This window comes from Alternaria triticimaculans, assembly GCF_023758025.1.
Source record: "Alternaria triticimaculans strain BMP 0046 chromosome Unknown scaffold_6, whole genome shotgun sequence".
NCBI classification, from domain to species: Eukaryota; Fungi; Ascomycota; class Dothideomycetes; order Pleosporales; family Pleosporaceae; genus Alternaria; species Alternaria triticimaculans.
In genome coordinates, this window is record NW_026055963.1 from 23,229 (window position 1) to 42,289 (window position 19,061).

A 19,061-nucleotide genomic window follows, 5' to 3' on the forward strand; every position below is an offset into this window, starting at 1 on the left:
TTTAGAAGCCTTAGTGCTAATAGTAATATATACTAAATATATTAAAATTTTAAAATCTTCTAGTAGTTCTAGAATAATATTAAAAGCTAGGCGTCTTTTAATGTCTTTTTACTAAACAGAGTCTATAAAATTAGGCACAAGGCACTATTAAAGCTATTATAATTATACTATATACTAAAGTATAATTTTAAAGACTAAGAACCTAGGACTAGACTATAGTCTAAGTTAAAGGCGCACTCTATTCTTTATAGAGACGTGTTGGGGGAGACGCGAAGCGCGGCGCTAGCACGCGCTTGCCGCTGTTCTCATGACGTCCCAACACAGAAGCAGATACGCAGTCGCAGCAGGTATTTTTCGATTTCTGATCTCGCGCGATTCAGATACTAGAGAGACATGTCAGGCGTCCAACAGGTCCCCTTCACTAAAGCCCTTGACATTGCGCCAAGCGGGGTAAGAATCTTAGACAACGATCCACACATTTCCCGCTGTGGTATGTGACTTCAGTCTCACGCACAGAGATGTCAACTACGTCAAAGGCAAGAGTAAGAAAGATCATGTCGCATTAAGCCTATCGAAACAGCTATGAAAGTAAAACCCAAAGCAAGCACGATATTAGGCGGGCCTATAAACCCTAACAGGTAGATACTCAACATAGTACAGAATCTCTTGTCCTCCTCGGCATTGTCTTCCTCGTCGGCGTCGCATCGGTTCTTAAGCCCAACTCATTCTCTCGCTCAGTACATTGGGTCGCCAACAGCAGTGATAGATGCAGTGCACACACCGTTCTGGCAGTATCCGGCGGGTGTAAGCCAGCCCCAAAGTTCTACACAAGATTAGCTGCAAGTCGCGACAATATAATGGAAGATGACTTACCAACAGACTCTCCGTTCTGGAAGATAGCATTTGCCGCGCCAGAGATGGTCGCGGAGCAGACTTGTGTACCGCTGAGCTGATCGCAAGTGATGATGAAAGGAGCTGTCGCGCTCAACGGGGCACTGGCAGCACCATAGCAGCGGCCTCCGTCGCACCATGCTGCCACACTGGTGTTGGTACCGTAGTTGTTGCCGTCAATGAGAAGGTTGTTGAGTGTACCAGCTACGGTGATGTTGCACTTGTACGATGAATCGCATGCACCCGACACTGTTATGCGAGTTAGTCGACTGATCGCTTCGAAAGCAAATTGCAAGTATGGATCACTTACTGAGACCATAGGCAGCACCAAGAACACCGGAGAAGGCTTTGTCGATCACGCCCGGCATCGCGGGAAGGTTGTCGAGCGTGAGCTTGCCTTGTCCCTGGACTGGAGCGGAGAAGGTGGACGGCAGAGCAGTGGAAGCTGTAGCTGGAGCGGAAGTGGGCGCCGCAGTGATGGTGGCTACTGATGAGGCCTTGACGGATGAAGCTCCCAGGCTAACGTCGACGGCCAACAAGGTCGAAGACGAGACCTTGACTCCCAAAAGAGGTGAGGACGATCCACCGACATTGACACCAAGCAGAGGTGCGGTACCCGTTGTTGTGGCGGCTGCGCTGCTGGCCTTCGAAGTGATGACTGAGCTGGCAGCGCTGCTGACCTTAGAGACGATGGCAGAGCTGCTGGCCTTGGAAACTACCGCGGAGCTGCTAGCCTTCGAAACGACTGCTGCACTGCTAGACTTCGCAGTGACGACTGCAGCTGCGCTGCTGGACTTGACGGCTGCTGCGCTGCTAGTCTTGAGAGCACTGGAGGTCTTCGCGGTGGTAGTAGCGCGTGCGTCGAGGACTGGCGCAGCTGCAGCGAAAGCGCTGAAGAAGGCGATGGTGGCGAGGAGCTTCATCTTGAATGCTATGATGGACCGGGCGAGTAAGGGTAGTGATCGAGGAAGTGAGAGATACCGAGGAGGACAAGAGATTAAGAGCGAAGGTAAAGCTGTGAAGCTTGTAGAGCGAGAGCTGAAGATGCTGAGGATGCCTTCTTCATGCAGTAGAACTGGCGGGTCTTTATGTGTTTCTCCAAGACGAAGGCCGTTGTCTTGGAGTATCCCTTGGACCAGCATCATTTGGATTTCCTCCTCAGCCACGACCTCGATCGATGTCGACGAGCAATGCAAATTGGAGTCTACTGCTCTGGTCTGGCCCTCCTCATCGCGAACGTGCCCCGGATCTAGAACTCTGGTATCCAGAACGGCCGCGAAGAACGCCTGGTGTATGCCATCGGGAGTGCGCGAGGCTGCCGGAGCTGGGTACCTGCTTTGTGGCAACTTTGATTGGTGCGGACCCGATCTGCTTCGCGCATTTCTCCTGAGTCGCAACGTCTAAGCACTTCCAAGGTACGGGTGCCGTTCCGCCATAGGCTTGAGTGGAATACTTGATCTGGAAGCGGGCACTAGCGCATTGCGCAAAGGGCTGGCCCGTCGACCTGGTTGCTTGATGATGCGATAAGGCGCCAAGAAGTCGATTTGCATTCGATCGGACACGGCCATTTTACTCGAATGCCATGTAAGGTTTGGTGCTAGGATGGCTAGCACTAGTTCCCGCAACCATAAGTGCTCGCCAGGGATGGTGCCCAACGCGGGGTTGGCTTTCAGGGTGCAACACCATCTCCATTTTTTGATGATACTGATGTGCAAACAGGGTAAAGTTCTCTTCCCCACGATGCAGCCGTTGAATACGACGGAACGTCTTCATAGGTGAAGTGGGTCTCTGATCGACAATCTTCCAGCGCTCTTGTCTTGCTTGATGATTGAACACTTGACAAGACAGTCTCTCATGGATTTGGTGACTGACAAATACATATCGAAGTCGTAGCTGTCTGTTGACCTGCAGCCTCCATCACAACGCCTGCAAATGTCTCACTGCAGGTCTAGAGCAGACAAGACACGCCGCCGATATCATGGCACTGCGTTGTGCGACGATAGCGCCTAGAATTGAATGCGCCTATGAACCAGATTGGAGGTTGAGCTTGTTTCGCGCTGACCATCGAAAGAGTAATCAGGAGTGCGCGACGATAGCGCGAATAGTGTAGGATTGAAGCCTCGTTCTCGCCGGCATGACGGTATCACAGATCGTCACCACTAGCGTAGCGAACCGTTTGATCGACTTCCCACGTTTGGATCGGCGCAGGGGTGACATTTGGGTAGCGATCGTGGAATTAGTATGGTGAGGAGCGGGACGACTGCCGTGCGGACGATTGGGCTGGTGCGCGTGGGTAGCGCAACACCTGCACTATGGATGCGTCTTCCGGAGGCCCCGCCTTGCGTTGTTCTGCGGGAGAGCTTATATCGTAGATATCCAAGGGAAAGATAGGAAGAGCCTGTTCAATCTCTACTATCGAGCATGAGAGATGGCGAGGAATCAGCTTAGGGCGTTCAATGTGTTGTTTCGCTCAGATTGTCACGCGTTCTCCAGCGGTCTGGGTCCTGCTGTCGGCTTTGCGTCAGTGCACATTGCCCAAAGCTCCACGCACCTTTACACACCCATGTGTAAGCTACTTCAACTTGCAGACTCAGTCGGCAAGTCCCGAGAAGTCTCAAATTTATGTTGCGCCCAAGCTCAGCATAGCGTTATTTGAAAAGACCAGGTACTTGGGTACGATATGAGCGCGTGGCGTATGCAGGTTGAATAATGGTACGTGCACCAAGAATGGGTGTGCCTGAACGCCTCAGCAACCATCCTATGGTCTGGCCCAACGTCATTCTCCGGAACTCTTCCCGTCGCGGCGCTACTTGATCGCGGATGTCCTCGATCTGAACCCAAGGGACGACACACATAGTATTGCGTTGTTCGGTGGCTGCGTGGAGAGGGTCATAGTGCATGCACACCCAATCAAGGCTGAAACCAATGGAAAGTTGAGTGCGTGGAAGAAAGACGGGTATGCTCCAAGGAATCTATTCCGATGCGCCTCTAGGGACCGGAGAGAATGGATACGACCTCATGCGTTGCCCAGCTGTGGACGTCGTGAACAAGTCCTTGGCGGAAGACCTCGGCGGTCGAAACAAAGCCCTCGGCTGAGTCTTCTCGACACCACCCCGTTGTCGGTGATCGTGGGATTGGTGTGCTGCATGCTCATGTTCAACGCCCACGTCCCCTTCCCCTCCCCCTCCCCCTACCACCTCCTCTTCCTCTCCCCCCACCCTTCCCTCTCGGCGCCGACCTCTCATAAATCTTAACCTCGTCGAACGGAGCATCGGCAATCCTAAGATAGCTCGGTATACCATTATCCACTACCGCCACTACCACATTTCTGCATCCATGTTTCAGTCTCTGGTTTGGGTGGCCCCCATCGCCCTTGGGTCTGTCTTCCGGCACCTGCGCCATGAGATCATTCAGCTGTGCGCCTGTTGGTATAGGCGTCGAGCGCGCGTCGACGACGCATATGCGAAAGTCTGGGGGTCCGCGGGCGGATTTCTTGAATCGGGCCGTGGTGCGGTAGACGTCGAAGTGGACGCGGTATGGGTTGTCTGACGAAGGTGGGAGCATGAAGGTCGGTGGGACGGAGCGATCATAGGTGGGTATCAGCTTGAGTAGGCGGTAGATGTCGTTGTAGCTTCGGTACAAGCCGGGCTTGATGAGCGGGCCAAAAGCGAGCTGCTCGGATGAGATGTGGTATGTGGGCTCACTCAGTCGCCGCCATAGATCGGAGAAGAAGCGGGTGATGATTCCTGGTCCTGTTTCGGTTTTCTCTTCCGTCTTGGGTGGTGCTAAGACGACGTCTCCTCTATCGTGGTCCCATGTTCCTGTTCTGAAGATGACGTAGCCCGATCTCTTCAGTCCTGCGTAGACATTGTACATCTCCAGTGACAACTTCCCACCGACGCCGCTCTCGAATCCGATGAAGGCGGCATACGCCGACTGCAAGCTCATTGGCGCGCCATCTTCAGTTCTGTACACCGTCTTGTCGCCCACCTCCCGCTTGACCGGCCACCGAACATCCAATGTGCCTCGTTCGAGCAAGAACAATGCCTCTTCTGGCAGTAACCATTCTCTTCCGCCTTTGTTCGTTCCTATCGTCTGGAAGTGCTGTGAGCGGACCTTGTCGACGCATGCCATGTTGCGCTCGGGGTCGTACATGGCCAGGATGTGGCCCTTTTGCGTGTGCGTGCGCTGCCACGAGAGGACGCCGTGCATGGCCCGGCGCGAGGCCTCGAGTGTGTCGAGCTGGAGGTTCGTCTCATGGCTTTCAAAGTCCTTTTCGCCGCGTTTGGGTAGTGTGGGATGCGCGCTGTCTTGTGCTCTGGAGTGATCATGTCAGCAATGCGACACGATCGAGTGGGTATGTGAAGGCGTACGTGAGCTTGTCGAGCTTCAGGAAATCTTGCGCTTCCTCTGTGGGGTCGTAGTCGGCGGCGTCAGGTACGCGCAAGTGTGACGCATCTTCGTCTGCATCGGCCATTATTATGAAGGTGAGGTCGTAGCGGGTGTCATAAGTCGTGAATTTGGTGGTGGTGGGGAAGATTTGGAGAAAGTAAAGTTGCGACAAGGATCCATGACTCCCGCGGCGGCCCTTTGCGCTAGCGCCGGCTGACATCTCGCCTATACTTCCCTATCACCACCACACCTCCTACATGACATTCGAGCCGAGCAGTATTCATCGCTGCACCTTGAGCTACCTTCCTCAATCCCTGGATAACACGCCAATCACAACGATCTGAATTGAGTCTACAAGCCGACTTCTTACGGACGATCAGAGCGCTCTAGTCTTGCCAATAATGCGGAAGGCCAGAAACGGCAGAAAGAGCGGCATCATGTAGTTGCCGGGATCTCGCGCGTCGGCCTAGATGCAAGATGTACTGCTTTCGCTCATTGCGATAGATAAGACAGCGGTTCGCGTTGTCACAGGTCTCATATCGCGTAAACGGCCCTTGCCAGCCTTGCGACACCCCGCCTCGCGATTCGAGGAACGACAGACCACGCCTCTGCAAAGCATTCTGGATGGGCACGCATATATGTGCGACCTTTGCTGCGGCACAGCTAATTAGGGTGCGGGGTAACACCCGCAGCCGAAACCTTCTGGAAAGGGCCAGTGACATCTGGGCAAAGTCTCGTGAGTTGTGGTTCATTGAGGCATGCGCCGTTGAACAAACCCATATTGAGATAAATGGCCCTCACGAGTTGGTCTTGCTATCAGTATAAACCACACATCACTTGCATTGAGAGCACGAATTCAAGATGCCACAGAAGAACCCTCCCACTCGCATGTTCCTGCCTCTGCACACAGACGTCGCATTCGCAGTGTCGGAACACAACATCACTCCGCCCCCATTCAACAGCACCAACACCAACCTCGGAACAAGCAAAACGTACAAAACCAACATAACGGGCTCGTTCCGATGCTATAACCCTAGCTGCTCACGCCGGGGATGGGCAAGTTATAGAATTGGGATACTCATACGACGATACACGAATGGTAGTTACAACGCCGAAGTGGCCGCGCAACGCTGTAAGTCTTGCAAGAGATTGGGTAAGATGTATGTGGATAAAGACTGTTACGTGGAACGGGTTTCGTACAGGCTCCTGGCTTGGGCTGGGGTGCGACAAGAGCAGCCTGAGTATGCATTGAGGAGAACTCCACCTCACGAGAAACGCCTTTGTGAAGGGTGTAAGCGGGGGATATGTCGAGAGAGCGTTGTGTGAGGGCTACCGCATGACTGGGGGTCTTTGGTTGATCTGGTAATGGAGGTATTAAAGGATGCGAATGACTGCTGAATCACTTTCTAGTAAACGAAGCTGTCCATAAAGTTGTGTGGCGACTTCAATGTCACACCGGTGAGTAGGTCGCTAAGGAGTGGAGTTATGTATTCTTCTACATCTTCAGGACTTCATACACGATAGCCAGGACCATTTCAATACTCGCTGAGCTTAGACAGCAGAGCTCACAGCCGCATCCGCCGCACTCGCCTTCTGCTTAGGCGCCTGCGCATCAAGCGGGACATTCAGCCCCAAGCGCTCCCTCGTAGTGTACGTCGCAATCCCACCGTTCGTATCGGCCTCCGTAACGAGTTCCTTGCGACGAGTATCAACCAACAAACGGATGAGATCAGGACGCATGTAGTGACCCGAGAAATCAGCTAACGCCTTGGTCAGGTGGCACTCGTTGAGATCGATCTACGATAGTATGTCAGCGAACTGGTCGGGGCGGTGTCGTGGCAAAGGAGGCTTACATCAACAAAGAGAAGGCCATCAAAGTCCTTATCAGGCTTGCAGTAAAGACTGCCATCAGGCCTGTAAATCCTCGCATGCCCATTATAAGTACTCGGATCAGTCTCCGGTTCCACGCCCTCCGGTGTCGTCTTCTTAAGCCCCTCAACACTCAACCTCTGAAACGGCGCAAGCGTCCACGTCCCCGTCTCAATCGCATACGCCGGCGTAACAAGATCACTCGCCGGATCCGCTACATTCGTCGCCGGATCGGGATACTTGAGCGTCTCTTTACCCGGGTAGACGGGCCAAGCCGCGATGTGGATTTGCTCGCCTTCGGACACGTTGAGCGCTTTGAGGAAGGGGTTCATGTTTTCCCAGCAGTTGAGCTGGCCGAGGCGGCCGAGTTCGGTGGGGGTTACGGATTTGAAGGTGTCGCCTGCGCCGTCGCCGTAGACGAGCTTCTCGACGTGTGTGGGCTTGATTTTGCGGCGGTGGTTTATGACTTCGCCTGTGGGGTCGATTAGGGCCTGCGCGAGATACAGCGTGGCGTGATCGATCTCGGAGAAGCCGAGGGAGACATAGCTGTACACATTATCAATATGAGTCACAATACCTATCCGAGATGACTACACTCACATCTGGTTATCCCTCGCGGTGCGGCGAATCCGGCGGAACTCTTCGGAGTCCATGGGCAGAGAGTTCTCGCGGTACCCCTTGAGCATGGGCAACGATTGCTGGTAGTTGACCTTCCACATCCAGTAGGGGTAGCCGGGGATCCATACTTCAGGGAAGGCGATGAGCTTGCAGCCTGCGTCGCCGGCTTCTTTGATGAAGTTGATGGTTTTTTGGACGCCGGCTTCGAGGTCGAACCAGCAGGGCTCGGAAGTGACCTGTAGTTTGATCAGATGGAGGGCGGAGGGGAAAGGGAGGGTAGGAATTTACACAGGCGGCTTTATACTTGGTGAGAGGCATGATGGTGAGATGGAGACTTTGTAGTGGTGTGTTTGGATAGGAGGTGGTAGTTGAAAGTATGGTCGATGAATGATGCTTGAAATCGACGGTCATTGCCAACTCTTAAATACCCAAATCCACATCTCCAACCCCCTCCTCTCTGGTTACACAACAGTCTCCATACACCATCACGCTCCATTCTAGACAACTCACTGTTTGTCAGTTTCGCGCCAGGAGCATCTTCCCTGTATCTTCCCTGTACTGGGCCTGCAGCCGGTTAATTGACGTGCGTGGTGTGATCTGCCGATAACAACATCAAATGAGAACAAAGCAGCCTCTGCAACGACTGCACCAGACAACGAAATTGTGGACTGATGTTCAACATCGACGTCGATGCGTCGTTACAAGCGTTGATGCCGCAGATGCCGCGACCCAGTGTTAGCGGCATCATGACGGCGCCGGTCGGCATCTCTCGCCGCGTTACGTCGTTGTGCGACCCGAACGACGCCGTTAGTTGATGGAACGCGTGTTTGACTTTGATAGAAAGGCCGATGAGGAAGCGACAATTGTCCCTGTGTCTGTCGGCGTATGGTCGTTTGCTGCTCGGAGATCGGGCACGTAATGCCGATGGATATCCGCAGACTTGGAGCTGTTGTCAAGAACATCGAAAACGACACGACCGAGAAAGATGACGAATTGAAGTTATACTAGTTTCTTCGCAGCTCCGTCTCCAGAACGAGGCCTATGCCTTGATGTTCGCTGGTTGCTTGTAGTATTTACTGGGAATGAAGGGCATCTTAGTCACGACAGCCTTCCTCTTCCTGCCACGCACAATGACCTCAACTTCAGTTCCTGCCTTGTGCATACCGTCCTTGACATAACCCATCGAGATGTTCTTCTTCATTGTGGGTGAAGGGCAGCCAGAAGTGATGGTGCCAATCTTCTCACCAGCCTCGTCAACGATCTCAGCACCCTCTCGTGCAGGCGATCCTTCTACAATGAGCCCGACGCGACGCCGTGACACACCACCGCCCTCGGACTTCTTCTTCAGTTGCTGCAAGATAACGGAATCACCGTGGAAGCCGCCTTTTGCGCGGCGGTCCTTGCCGATGATCCAAGATAATCCGGCCTCGACAGGTGTGGTCGTGTCATCAAGATCGTGGCCGTACAAGCACATGCCCGCCTCTAGCCTGAGAGTATCACGCGCTCCTAGACCTGCGAAACGCAACTCATCCTTGGCGGAATCGAGCAGGAACTGGGTCACGGCTTCGGTGGCATATGCAGGAATGCTAATCTCGAACCCATCCTCACCCGTGTATCCACCCCTGCTGACGAGCACTTCGGCATCGGTGCCCTTGATGACGGCGTTGGCGCATTGACCGAAGTAGAGCGATTCGAGGTCCTTCTTGGACTTGTCGTCTAGTACGCGCGACAGTATCTCGGCGGACAGCGGGCCCTGGAGGGCGACCAGACCTTGGCCATCGAGTATGTTCCACTCTACGGGCTGGTCGGGGTGTGCATTCTTCCAGGCCTCTAGCTGCGTCTTGAAGTAGGCCGTGTCCTTTTCCCTGCAGCCGGCATTGGTGACGACGTAGAAGCGGTCGGGGAGACGCGTGACAACCGTGTCGTCGACGATGCCGCCGGTGGAGTGCAGCAGTGTTGACAGCGTAGACTGGCGCACGGGGAGCGACGAAAGCGACGACGGGGTGATGCTCTCGAGGAAGGCTTCGGCGCCAGGCCCAGAAAAGTGGTGCTGGACCCTGACCGAATTAGCGCTGAACGTGATTGGGGTATCGAACAACAGTATTCATAGCATTCCAAGATTGAACATGGCGTTCTTCGTCACTGAACTTACATGTGTCCAACGTCGAACAAGCTGGCCTTCTCGCGCGTCCAGTTGTGAGAGTCGATGATGCTCATGTCGCTGTACTGGACCGGCATGGCATATCCGCCAAAGGGCACAAACTTGGCGCCATACTTGCTGTGAAGTTCGTATAGGCCCGTCTTGCCCAGTTGCTCGTTTGCGCCTGCAGAGGAAGCATACCGGACCTGCTGCTGCGATAGTCGTGTGAGGTTGCGGGGACGTGGGGCTGGAGTCGCGCGTGTTCTTGTGGAGTAACTCGCGACCTGGGCGTATTTTGCCCTCCAAATGCGCGGCGCAAGACCATTGACGGCCGGGCGCATCGCCAGAGCAGCTTTTTTCGAGGCCATCTTGCGTGGGTGAGGAGGAATTCTGGTGTTTCGTTCCCCGACGGGTATACACGGCCGACTATATATCGCCAATGACGGCAGCTCCCAGCACCCTACGCCCCGACGAGGCCCAAGCTCCCCCGACTGGATTCCATCCACCGAAACGGCCATCGTTCCCATAACCGCCTATATCGCGCCGCGACCGCCCCAGACGAACCGCAGCAACCATGTCCAAGGGGAGCAAGTACCTGCTGGTGTCGCTGCCGACGTCCATCTCGCCCTCGAACCACCAAGACGACGCCCTGACTGCCCTGCGCTCCACCGTGACCAATGACGTGGGCACCACCTCGCCCTTTGCCATACCCAACTTCAAGATCGGAACCCTCGATGCCCTTGTCCAGCAGGCGGATGACCTCTCCAAGCTCAACAATGCCTGCGAGGCGGTAGTCGCCAAGGTCGGCGACAGCCTGAGGCAGATACTCGACGGCGACGAGGGCAAGATACAGCAACAGAAGACGATCAACGACAGTAGGTGGACTGCGCAGTATGCGATTGTAGACCAGCAGCTCACATGACGTAGAGCCTGTCGACCAGTATCTGCGCAACTTCCAGTGGAACAAGGTCAAGTACCGGGCCGACAAACCCATTGCAGACCTCATAGACTCCCTGCAGAAGGTGAACACTCCACACGTACCTCCCCCTAGCTGTGGCTGATAATGGGCAGGAAATACAAGGCATCGACAACGACGTCAAGTCCAAGTTCAGCCAGTACAACCAGACCAAGAGCGCCCTCCAAGCCGCCGAGCGCAAGCGCACAGGAAACCTCGCGACCAAGTCCCTCGTCAACGTCGTAAACCCCAAATCCATCGTCCGCGACTCGGAATACCTCGACACGCATCTCATCGCCGTCCCCAACAACAACGTAAAGGACTTCTACAAAGACTACGAGGAGCTATGTCCGATGGTCGTGCCCCGCTCCGCCAACGAACTGGCCAAAGACTCAGAATTCACCTTATTCGCTGTCACCACCTTCAAGAAGCATTCCAACGAGTTTGTGCACAAGTGCAGAGAGAAGCGGTGGACACCGAGAGAGTACCAGTACAAGGAGGGCAACAAGGAAGAGGAGGCCAAGGAGGCAGAACAATTAGCCAAGGACGAGAAGAAGCTATGGGGCGAGGCGTTACGGCTGGGCCGCACAGGATACAGCGAAAGCGCCATGATCTGGATTCACGTCATGGCGTTGAGGGTCTTTGTCGAGACGGTGCTGCGATACGGTCTGCCGCTCGACTTCGTATGCGGAATAGTCCAGGCAAGTTTAACCTGCCACGAATCCCGCCACGTACCTGCTAACTTTCCCAGACCGACCCAAAGTCAGCGAAGAAGGCGAAGTCAAATCTCGATTCGGCTTACGCATACCTCGGCGGTAACGCGTTCGGTCGCGACAGCAAAGGTCGCATCCAGAAGGACGATCAGGCTCTTTCGACTGACATGGCACAAGCTGGGCAGATGGAGCAAGAGTATACGGCGTACGTATACTACGAGTTTGAGGTGCTATGAAATGTTGTCGAAATGGCAACGACCGTTTGATGGGGGACAGCACGGCTTAGACTCATAGTTGGAGTTTTGTAGATAGCTTTCCACGAAAGCAAAATGAGAAACATGGCATATTTCATTTCCGTCCATGCTGATCAACGTGCAGCGCAAATTTGGCACAGTCTAGAAGTCGTCCACATCAATCACATTTCCTGATGGCTACTCCAGAATCTGGACCGCTACATCCCCTTCCAACCAACCAATCCATTGGACATGGCCCGGATGCTCCCCTCAGTTTCAGCGCCATACGCCCACTCCATGGATCCTTTTCGATCAGCTGATATCTCAGCTGTGGTACCGGTAGAAACACGAGTTTGAACGCTTGAAAGAAGAGCGCATGCGATGAGGTGATGCTAGATTGAGTGAAGGAGTAGGTGTTGCGGAGTTAGCCCTGCCAGGTCCGGGCGGTGGCAGAACTTTAGCGCGCCTGGCGTGAAAGTGCAACTTCTAGAAAAAAGTTACCCGCACCGAATCGCAATCCGACCAACACCGAATCGCCCACCATGCCGTCCACTCACAATGCGGAGAAGCCCTGGGATACCGATGACATCGACAAGTGGAAGGTACGTTCGCGCCAGAATTGCGCGCATGCAGGAAATCGCCTCTAACGCTCGCGCAGATCGAGCCCTTCAAGCCCGAAGACAACACGGCCGGCGCCTTCACCGACGAGTCCCGCTTCAGCACGCTCTTCCCCAAGTATCGCGAACAGTATCTGAAGGGATCATGGAAGTTCATCACGCAAGCGCTGCAGAAACAGGGTGTGGGGTGTGAGCTCAACTTGGTCGAGGGCTCCATGACGGTATGGACGACGCAAAAGACATACGACCCGGCGGCGATATTGAATGCGCGAGACCTGATCAAGCTGCTTGCGCGAAGCGTGCCGGCGCCGCAAGCTGTCAAGATTCTGGAGGATGAGGTGGCCATGGACATCATCAAGATACGGAATCTGGTCGGAAACAAAGATCGCTTCGTCAAGAGGCGGCAGCGCATATTGGGGCCCAATGGATCAACGCTGAAAGCGCTGGAGCTGCTTACGGAGACATACCTGCTGGTACAAGGAAACACAGTCGCGGCTATGGGTCCGTACAAAGGCCTCAAGCAGGTCCGGCGCATTGTCGAGGACACGATGCACAACATCCATCCCATTTACGCGATCAAGGAGCTCATGATTAAGAAGGAGCTCGCCAAGGTAGGCCCTCCATGCACAAGCTATATGAGATACCCAGACTGACTTTACCCAGGACCCAGAGCTAGTCAACGAGAGCTGGGACCGTTTCCTCCCCAACTTCAAGAAGCGCTCCCTCAGCAAACGCCGCGTACCCCACAAAGTCACCGACAAGACGAAGAAGACATACACGCCGTTCCCGCCGCCGCAGGAGAAGAGCAAGGTCGACCTGCAGATCGAGAGCGGAGAATACCTCCTGGGCAAGCATGCAAAGGAGAGGAAGGTGCAGGAAGAGCGGGAAGACAAGATGAAGGACAAGATGGACGCAAAGCGGAAAGAGAGAATGGCCGAATACGTTGCGCCGGAGGAAGATGGCGGGGAGAAGAAAAAGAAGAAGCGGAAACGGGAAGAGGGCGAGGGTAAGGAGAAGAAGAAGAAGAAGCGCAGCTCCGAGGGCGAGGCTGCTTGATCTGTAATATGCGGTGCGAGTTCGATGCGCCAGTGTCGCGTTGCTGGCAGTGGAGTATGGGCGCATTCCTTCTTCTTGGGAGAACACCATAAAAGCATTGACAGGTGTTTAGGTTAGCTTGATAAGTTCAAAATACCCAATTCTGTATTACTACCATTACGTCTCGCTCAATTGACGCTTCTCGCGCTCAAGTAAGCCCACGGCTTGGCGCTCTATACTTAGCGACACATGCCAAACGTCTTGCGTCTCATCCGCCAACATGCCATCCTACGCAACTCGGCTTCGCACGCTCTTCATCATGTTGACACGAACCCATATTAACAGGCTGGTCAGTTCTCGTATGCCCTTACCGGAGTCAACCCACAATGTGGAACCGTCTCATTTTCTTCGCCTACGCTGCACGCGTTGCGTCTTCGACCATACCTTGGCATCAACAATGCTGGCAACAAAGTCCGCTCTACACCCTCTCTCTCCAAACCTCACTTGACGGATCCCAAGACTACGCATCCTGCCCCCCATCATCCCTCCTCTCAGACACAACAAATATTAATAAACAAAACTCACCCTACACACCATGGTCCCACCAACCCCTCTGCACGCCACATCTCTCGGGTATAAATGATACACTCTGCATCTACACAGACAACACCTTCAGCCAAGGCCGTGGGATCTCAATCGTCACAACACCATCTCTAGCCCGGGAAATCGCTGCCTTACCCGCTTTCCTAGATCCCTCAGCCCTTGCTTCGGATAATGTCAACACACCAAGCACCGTCTACACCACAACCCCCCTCCCCGGAAAAGGCATCGGCATGCTCGCCACCCGGTCCCTCAACTTCGGCGATGTAGTAACAAGTCACACACCCGCTTTCATCGCATATCTGGAATCTGAACTTTCGACGTTAGATCGCGAACAGCTTTGGCGCATCGCGATCGAGCAGTTACCCAGAGATTTAAAAGAAAAGTTTCTGGGCTTGGCGACGGTATATGGGGATGAGAGGGTGAAGGTACAGGATGTGGTTAAGGCGAATACGTTTCAGTTGATGATGGGCGGGGCGAATCATCTAGCGGTTTGGCCCGAGACGTCGAGGTTGAATCATGCGTGTGCGCCGAAGTATGTTGTTCCTTTCACGCAAATCCATCAAGAGGAGATGGAGAGGGGACGAAGAGGAGAGATGCGGAGGCCATGCTGACGAGGCGGTGATAGTGCGCAATACGTCATCGACACAAATCTCTTAACGCATACAGTACGTGTTACGCGACCGATTGCTACGGGCGAGGAGATCACAATATCATGTAAGCTTCCTCTTCTCTCTCCTCTCTCCTGCGATTGCTCTAACCCCCGCAGATACCTCACCACTGGAACCAACATCCTCCCGCCAGTCGCACCTCCAATCCGGCTTCCACTTCACATGCACCTGCCCCCGCTGCCAATCCCCCTCCTCCGACGCCACACTCTCCCACATCCAGCACCTCCAATCCCAACTCAACGACTGGACCCCCACTTCCTCAGCTTCACCAGCCATGGCGGAAGGCTTGCTAACGATCTACCGCGGAGAAGGGTTGGAAGGCTTCATGGATGTGGCCTATGGTTTTGCGGCACTGGCGTATAGTGCTGTTGGGGAAGGGATGAAGGCGGTGGAGTATGCGCGGAAAGCACAGCAGGCGATTGAGATGAAGGATGGGATGTGGACGGAAAACTGGAAGATTTGGGAGGAGGTTATTGGGGATGTGGAGGCGCATTGGGGTTGGAGGCGGAGACTATGAACGGCGTTGGATAGCGTGGTGAAGACAGCAGATCTGGATAACGTGTCTCGTTTTAGATATGATCTTTGAAGGATCCTTCTTGAGCGAACGTGAAAAAGAGAGAGGTTAACAGGCAAGCCCGAGATGGTTATTTGGAGGATCGAGCTCGCGAGAACATTGCTCTAGATCAACCTACTAGACCTCCAGAATAGAGTTTTTGACATAGAATCCTCACTTGAGGTAAAAAAAAAAAGAGCAAAAAGAAAGGACTTTAGTGGTCACTACGAGGGTCGAACTCGCGACCTTGGCGTTATTAGCACCACGCTCTAACCAACTGAGCTAAGCGACCGATGTTGTCTTGTAATTGGATGGAAAGAAATGAAAATTGACTGTCTATATTGACTTTCTTTCTACTCTTGCTTATCCTTAAGCGAGCGTGGAGTTGTAACAATATCGAGAGCTTTGCAGACGAGTGGGGTCCTTGCCGCTTGTTTGGAAGGGACTTCATCATATCCGAGAGATGCCAGCACCTCGCGATCCTTCACATCAAGTAATAAGATTGCTGCGACTACCTCCTGGCTCTACCTTCGTTATACAATGAAATGCACCGATGCAAGTGCAAGGATGACAGCGTCCAGCGTCCAAGAAATCAACGCAACAGCGAAACCGTTCCTCTGGAGCATTGTTCCTTGCAATCTAAAGTCGATTTAGATCTTAGGGGGATGAATTGGGGCTCGAAACGAAAGCAGAGTCCTAGAGTGGTTCTATCGTATGCAAAGCTACGTTCGTTTGGGTCTGTTACCTTCATGCGCCTCGCGCTGCGCCCCATTCTTGGATATTGCATGTGTTACCTAGGTACACAAAAGAAGCGCAGATAAGCTGTTCGACCAATGAACAAAGATGTCGTCCTCCAACGGGTCAGCCTTGTGGACCCGGGACGGCTTACATGCTCAGCCTGCCGCGCAATTGCGGTCGCTCTTTACTCCCATCGTTCGCTACTTCTTTGTCGCGCGCGCTCCTTGATCTAATCATGGCATCTCGAGATACTTACAACATGGATGATACCTGCGAAAAGCAAGTCGACTCCTCCAAAACCAGCGCAAAACGCGTGACGCAACCGCTGCGTTATCGTACCAGGGCCTTCTGGTTCCTCGGCCTTTACACTCTACTGATCGTCGTTCCATGGGTGTTAACATGCGTGCTTGCGCACCGGCCGATCAACGCGAGCTCATACGTACGACAACAAGGCTTCCGCGATCGTGAGGTTGCGAATATGCACAGTTGGAAGATCGCGGTCGACGTACTGAACTCCATTACAGGATTGATAACCAGTAAGCAGCATTTGCAAACGATAGTCTGCCAGCTAACTACGCTAATCATGTCAACCACTATCTAGTTCCAGTTTTATCTGCAGTCTTGGCCCAAGCAGCTGTGCTGTTTTGTCAAAGGCGCAAGCCGGATGAGTTCCTGAGTCTCAGAGACATGTTTGCGGTAGCGGATCGCGGTTGGACCAACGTGCCTTTACTTTGGAGGTCGATATGGACCCGGCCATCAATGCCGGGTGGAAAATCGAGCGCAAGATTCTTGCTCCCAGCAGCCTGTCTTATCTTTCTCGGAGCTATACAGCAGCCTTTGTACCAGATTCTGGTAAGAGTCGACACAATTTCTGTAGTAACGTGCAGGGATATCCCTTCTTGGTATAAATACGGTGATTGTAAGGGTGTCCAGCTTTATGAAGAGGTGGGAAGAGACCCTGAACCTGCAACGATGGTCCACACGGACAATCTTGGTTCGCGGATTCATTTAGCTTCGAGCCTGGCATCACTTTCCGGCCACGAGTCGCAACCTTATCTATGGAGTACCAACGCGACATACAAAGCGACGGGTAACAAATTTGGACAGGACAGTCTTGTGCCGGACTCGTTGAACTACTGGATCTTCCAGCGCAAAAACATCTCGGACTCTGGAGAAGAGCCTGTCCCAGACTTCTTTGCGGCAGGCGTCCCTACGGGGACTACAACAGGAGTGCTACGCCAGCACCTTATGAGGCTTAATTCTTCTGTATCATGCCAAGAGATAGATCCAAGCGACTTTCCATCGCGTTGTCCTGGTGATCATCCTTTGACTGTCTTCTGGGAACACGTCGTAAACGCCAGTGTGCGCATATGCGTTCCTGGGGATTATGCTACCTTCCCGTGGGCTCTGAACCGCAGTCGTCAGGAGCTTTTCGAGGAGATTTACATTCGCATAGAGGATACAGGCATTGGTTCTTCATGGGGTCCAGGATATACGGATCTCAATCTAACTTATACTATTCACTGCGTGGCGAGGACTACGAGAGGCTATTTCGAACTCGGCAACAATTGGAATAATAACATATATGGGCCACTCCTCGAATTATGGCCAGATGCTGTACAAATGGCGAATGACTTCAACGACTTCACTGATACTTGGGAACAACGAGGCGCCTGGGATTCGTCAGTAAAACCCTTCGTTCCTTCGGACATGTACGTAATACAGAAGGCGATATATCGTTGCACTAACGTATAGTAGAGACGACTCTTCTGGGGGCCATAGTCCAACAATCGATTGGCCTGGGAGCTATGGTTTTGGACCTGCAGCCGTCGATATTTCTGATTCCTTCACGTGGCAAACACCAGGTCCCCTAATGACAAGCGCACTTGCGCTGTTTGGAGAAGGCTCATGGCTAAGTGTATCCGCTGGTTACGTTTCGAAGGCATCATTCGATCCTACCAATAATACCGGATCTTACAAGAATGCTTCATGGCAGCTGTTTTGCCATGGGATGCCTTTCTCGCAACTTCTGATATACACAGACCACGATATAGGCTACAACTGCAAATACTTTGATCTCGACATTATCGAGGGCGACGGACCGCACGAGCATGAGGTCTTTTTCGCTATGCGTCACCTCCTTGGCGCTTTTGCTCCGGTCAGCGAAAATCGAGCACTGGACGACTCGGAAAGTCTGCTAGCGACTGCCATGTTCGTTGCAAATCAACGTTTTCTTACCTTACTCTCTCCCGCTCCCGAGCTCTCAAGTTTATACTCGATGGGACGTATGATCTATGCTTCTCCCGGTGTCGCCGTACAAAGGCCTGTCCTATCAAAGACAGCTACCATAGTACTCTCGGTTCTGATAGCCCTCCAATTACTCGGCTTGGCTTATCTTACCTATTACCTATATCGCGTCCCAACCTGGTCAGACCAGCTAGACGCCATGGCTATGGCGCGCATCGGCGCGAGTCTGCATGACAGAGGCGTACTTCCAGCCATCGGCCCAGTGAGCAAGGAAGATCTCGATGCTTTACAGACTGTGAGCGGATTAATCGGCATAGTCGAGAAAAGCCCGCGTGGTAAAAGCTCAACGACCAGATCCGTGTCTCCCGATCTAATAACTACGGGTGACTTCGACGCGGAGTTGCAACGGCTCAATTTGGCTGAGGAGGGTCGTGAAAGCTTTGGAGATAGCACACGTCGCGAAATCTCAATGATTGGATCTGGATCGCCTGATCTGGCTAGTACCGGTGACTCGGAACTGGAATCGCAACGGCTCGATCCGACTGAGGAGGATCACGAAAGCTCTAAACATGGTAGTCCAGGCGCTATGTCGCCCACCCTGGCTACTACCAATAGCTCAGACGCCGAGTCTCAACGGCTCAACCCGACTGAAGAGCTTCGCGGAAGCTTCGAAGGTTTCAGCACAGGGGTTGAGCTAGGGTTGGACGCTCCAGGACCGATCCTTACGACGGATGTACCGCGCCGAGGCCCATATGTACGCGGTATGAGAAGAGTTTGGAGGGCATTTCA

The 19,061-nt window shown here is 53.4% G+C and overlaps 6 protein-coding genes and 1 non-coding gene across 7 annotated transcripts; 2 read left to right on the forward strand and 5 right to left on the reverse strand.

Annotated features, from left to right (window-relative positions):
* Positions 1-734: 734 nt before the first annotated feature.
* J4E78_004920 (uncharacterized protein) lies at positions 735-1,814 on the reverse strand (the record flags this gene model as incomplete). Its single annotated transcript, XM_049365545.1, has 3 exons — positions 735-823; positions 874-1,140; positions 1,202-1,814. 3 exons carry the CDS (start codon positions 1,812-1,814, stop codon positions 735-737), a joined length of 969 nt encoding a protein of 322 aa, XP_049222260.1.
* Positions 1,815-4,047: 2,233 nt separating this feature from the next.
* J4E78_004921 (uncharacterized protein) lies at positions 4,048-5,368 on the reverse strand (the record flags this gene model as incomplete). The annotated part of the gene is made up of 2 exons (XM_049365546.1): positions 4,048-5,209; positions 5,265-5,368. The coding sequence occupies 2 exons, from the start codon at positions 5,366-5,368 to the stop codon at positions 4,048-4,050; spliced, it is 1,266 nt and encodes a 421-aa protein (XP_049222261.1).
* A 1,466-nt stretch (positions 5,369-6,834) lies between these two features.
* J4E78_004922 (uncharacterized protein) lies at positions 6,835-8,088 on the reverse strand (the record flags this gene model as incomplete). Its single annotated transcript, XM_049365547.1, has 4 exons — positions 6,835-7,080; positions 7,137-7,698; positions 7,753-8,006; positions 8,059-8,088. The coding sequence occupies 4 exons, from the start codon at positions 8,086-8,088 to the stop codon at positions 6,835-6,837; spliced, it is 1,092 nt and encodes a 363-aa protein (XP_049222262.1).
* A 721-nt stretch (positions 8,089-8,809) lies between these two features.
* On the reverse strand, positions 8,810-10,278 carry J4E78_004923 (uncharacterized protein; the record flags this gene model as incomplete). The annotated part of the gene is made up of 2 exons (XM_049365548.1): positions 8,810-9,827; positions 9,923-10,278. The coding sequence occupies 2 exons, from the start codon at positions 10,276-10,278 to the stop codon at positions 8,810-8,812; spliced, it is 1,374 nt and encodes a 457-aa protein (XP_049222263.1).
* A 206-nt stretch (positions 10,279-10,484) lies between these two features.
* J4E78_004924 (uncharacterized protein) lies at positions 10,485-11,814 on the forward strand (the record flags this gene model as incomplete). The annotated part of the gene is made up of 4 exons (XM_049365549.1): positions 10,485-10,785; positions 10,838-10,932; positions 10,982-11,566; positions 11,617-11,814. 4 exons carry the CDS (start codon positions 10,485-10,487, stop codon positions 11,812-11,814), a joined length of 1,179 nt encoding a protein of 392 aa, XP_049222264.1.
* Positions 11,815-12,353: 539 nt separating this feature from the next.
* Positions 12,354-13,484, forward strand: KRR1 (ribosomal RNA assembly protein krr1; the record flags this gene model as incomplete). The annotated part of the gene is made up of 3 exons (XM_049365550.1): positions 12,354-12,413; positions 12,470-13,039; positions 13,092-13,484. The coding sequence occupies 3 exons, from the start codon at positions 12,354-12,356 to the stop codon at positions 13,482-13,484; spliced, it is 1,023 nt and encodes a 340-aa protein (XP_049222265.1).
* A 2,021-nt stretch (positions 13,485-15,505) lies between these two features.
* J4E78_004926 lies at positions 15,506-15,579 on the reverse strand. The gene has a single exon. It is a non-coding gene; the product is annotated as a tRNA-Ile (tRNA).
* Between the last annotated feature and the right edge of the window lie 3,482 nt (positions 15,580-19,061).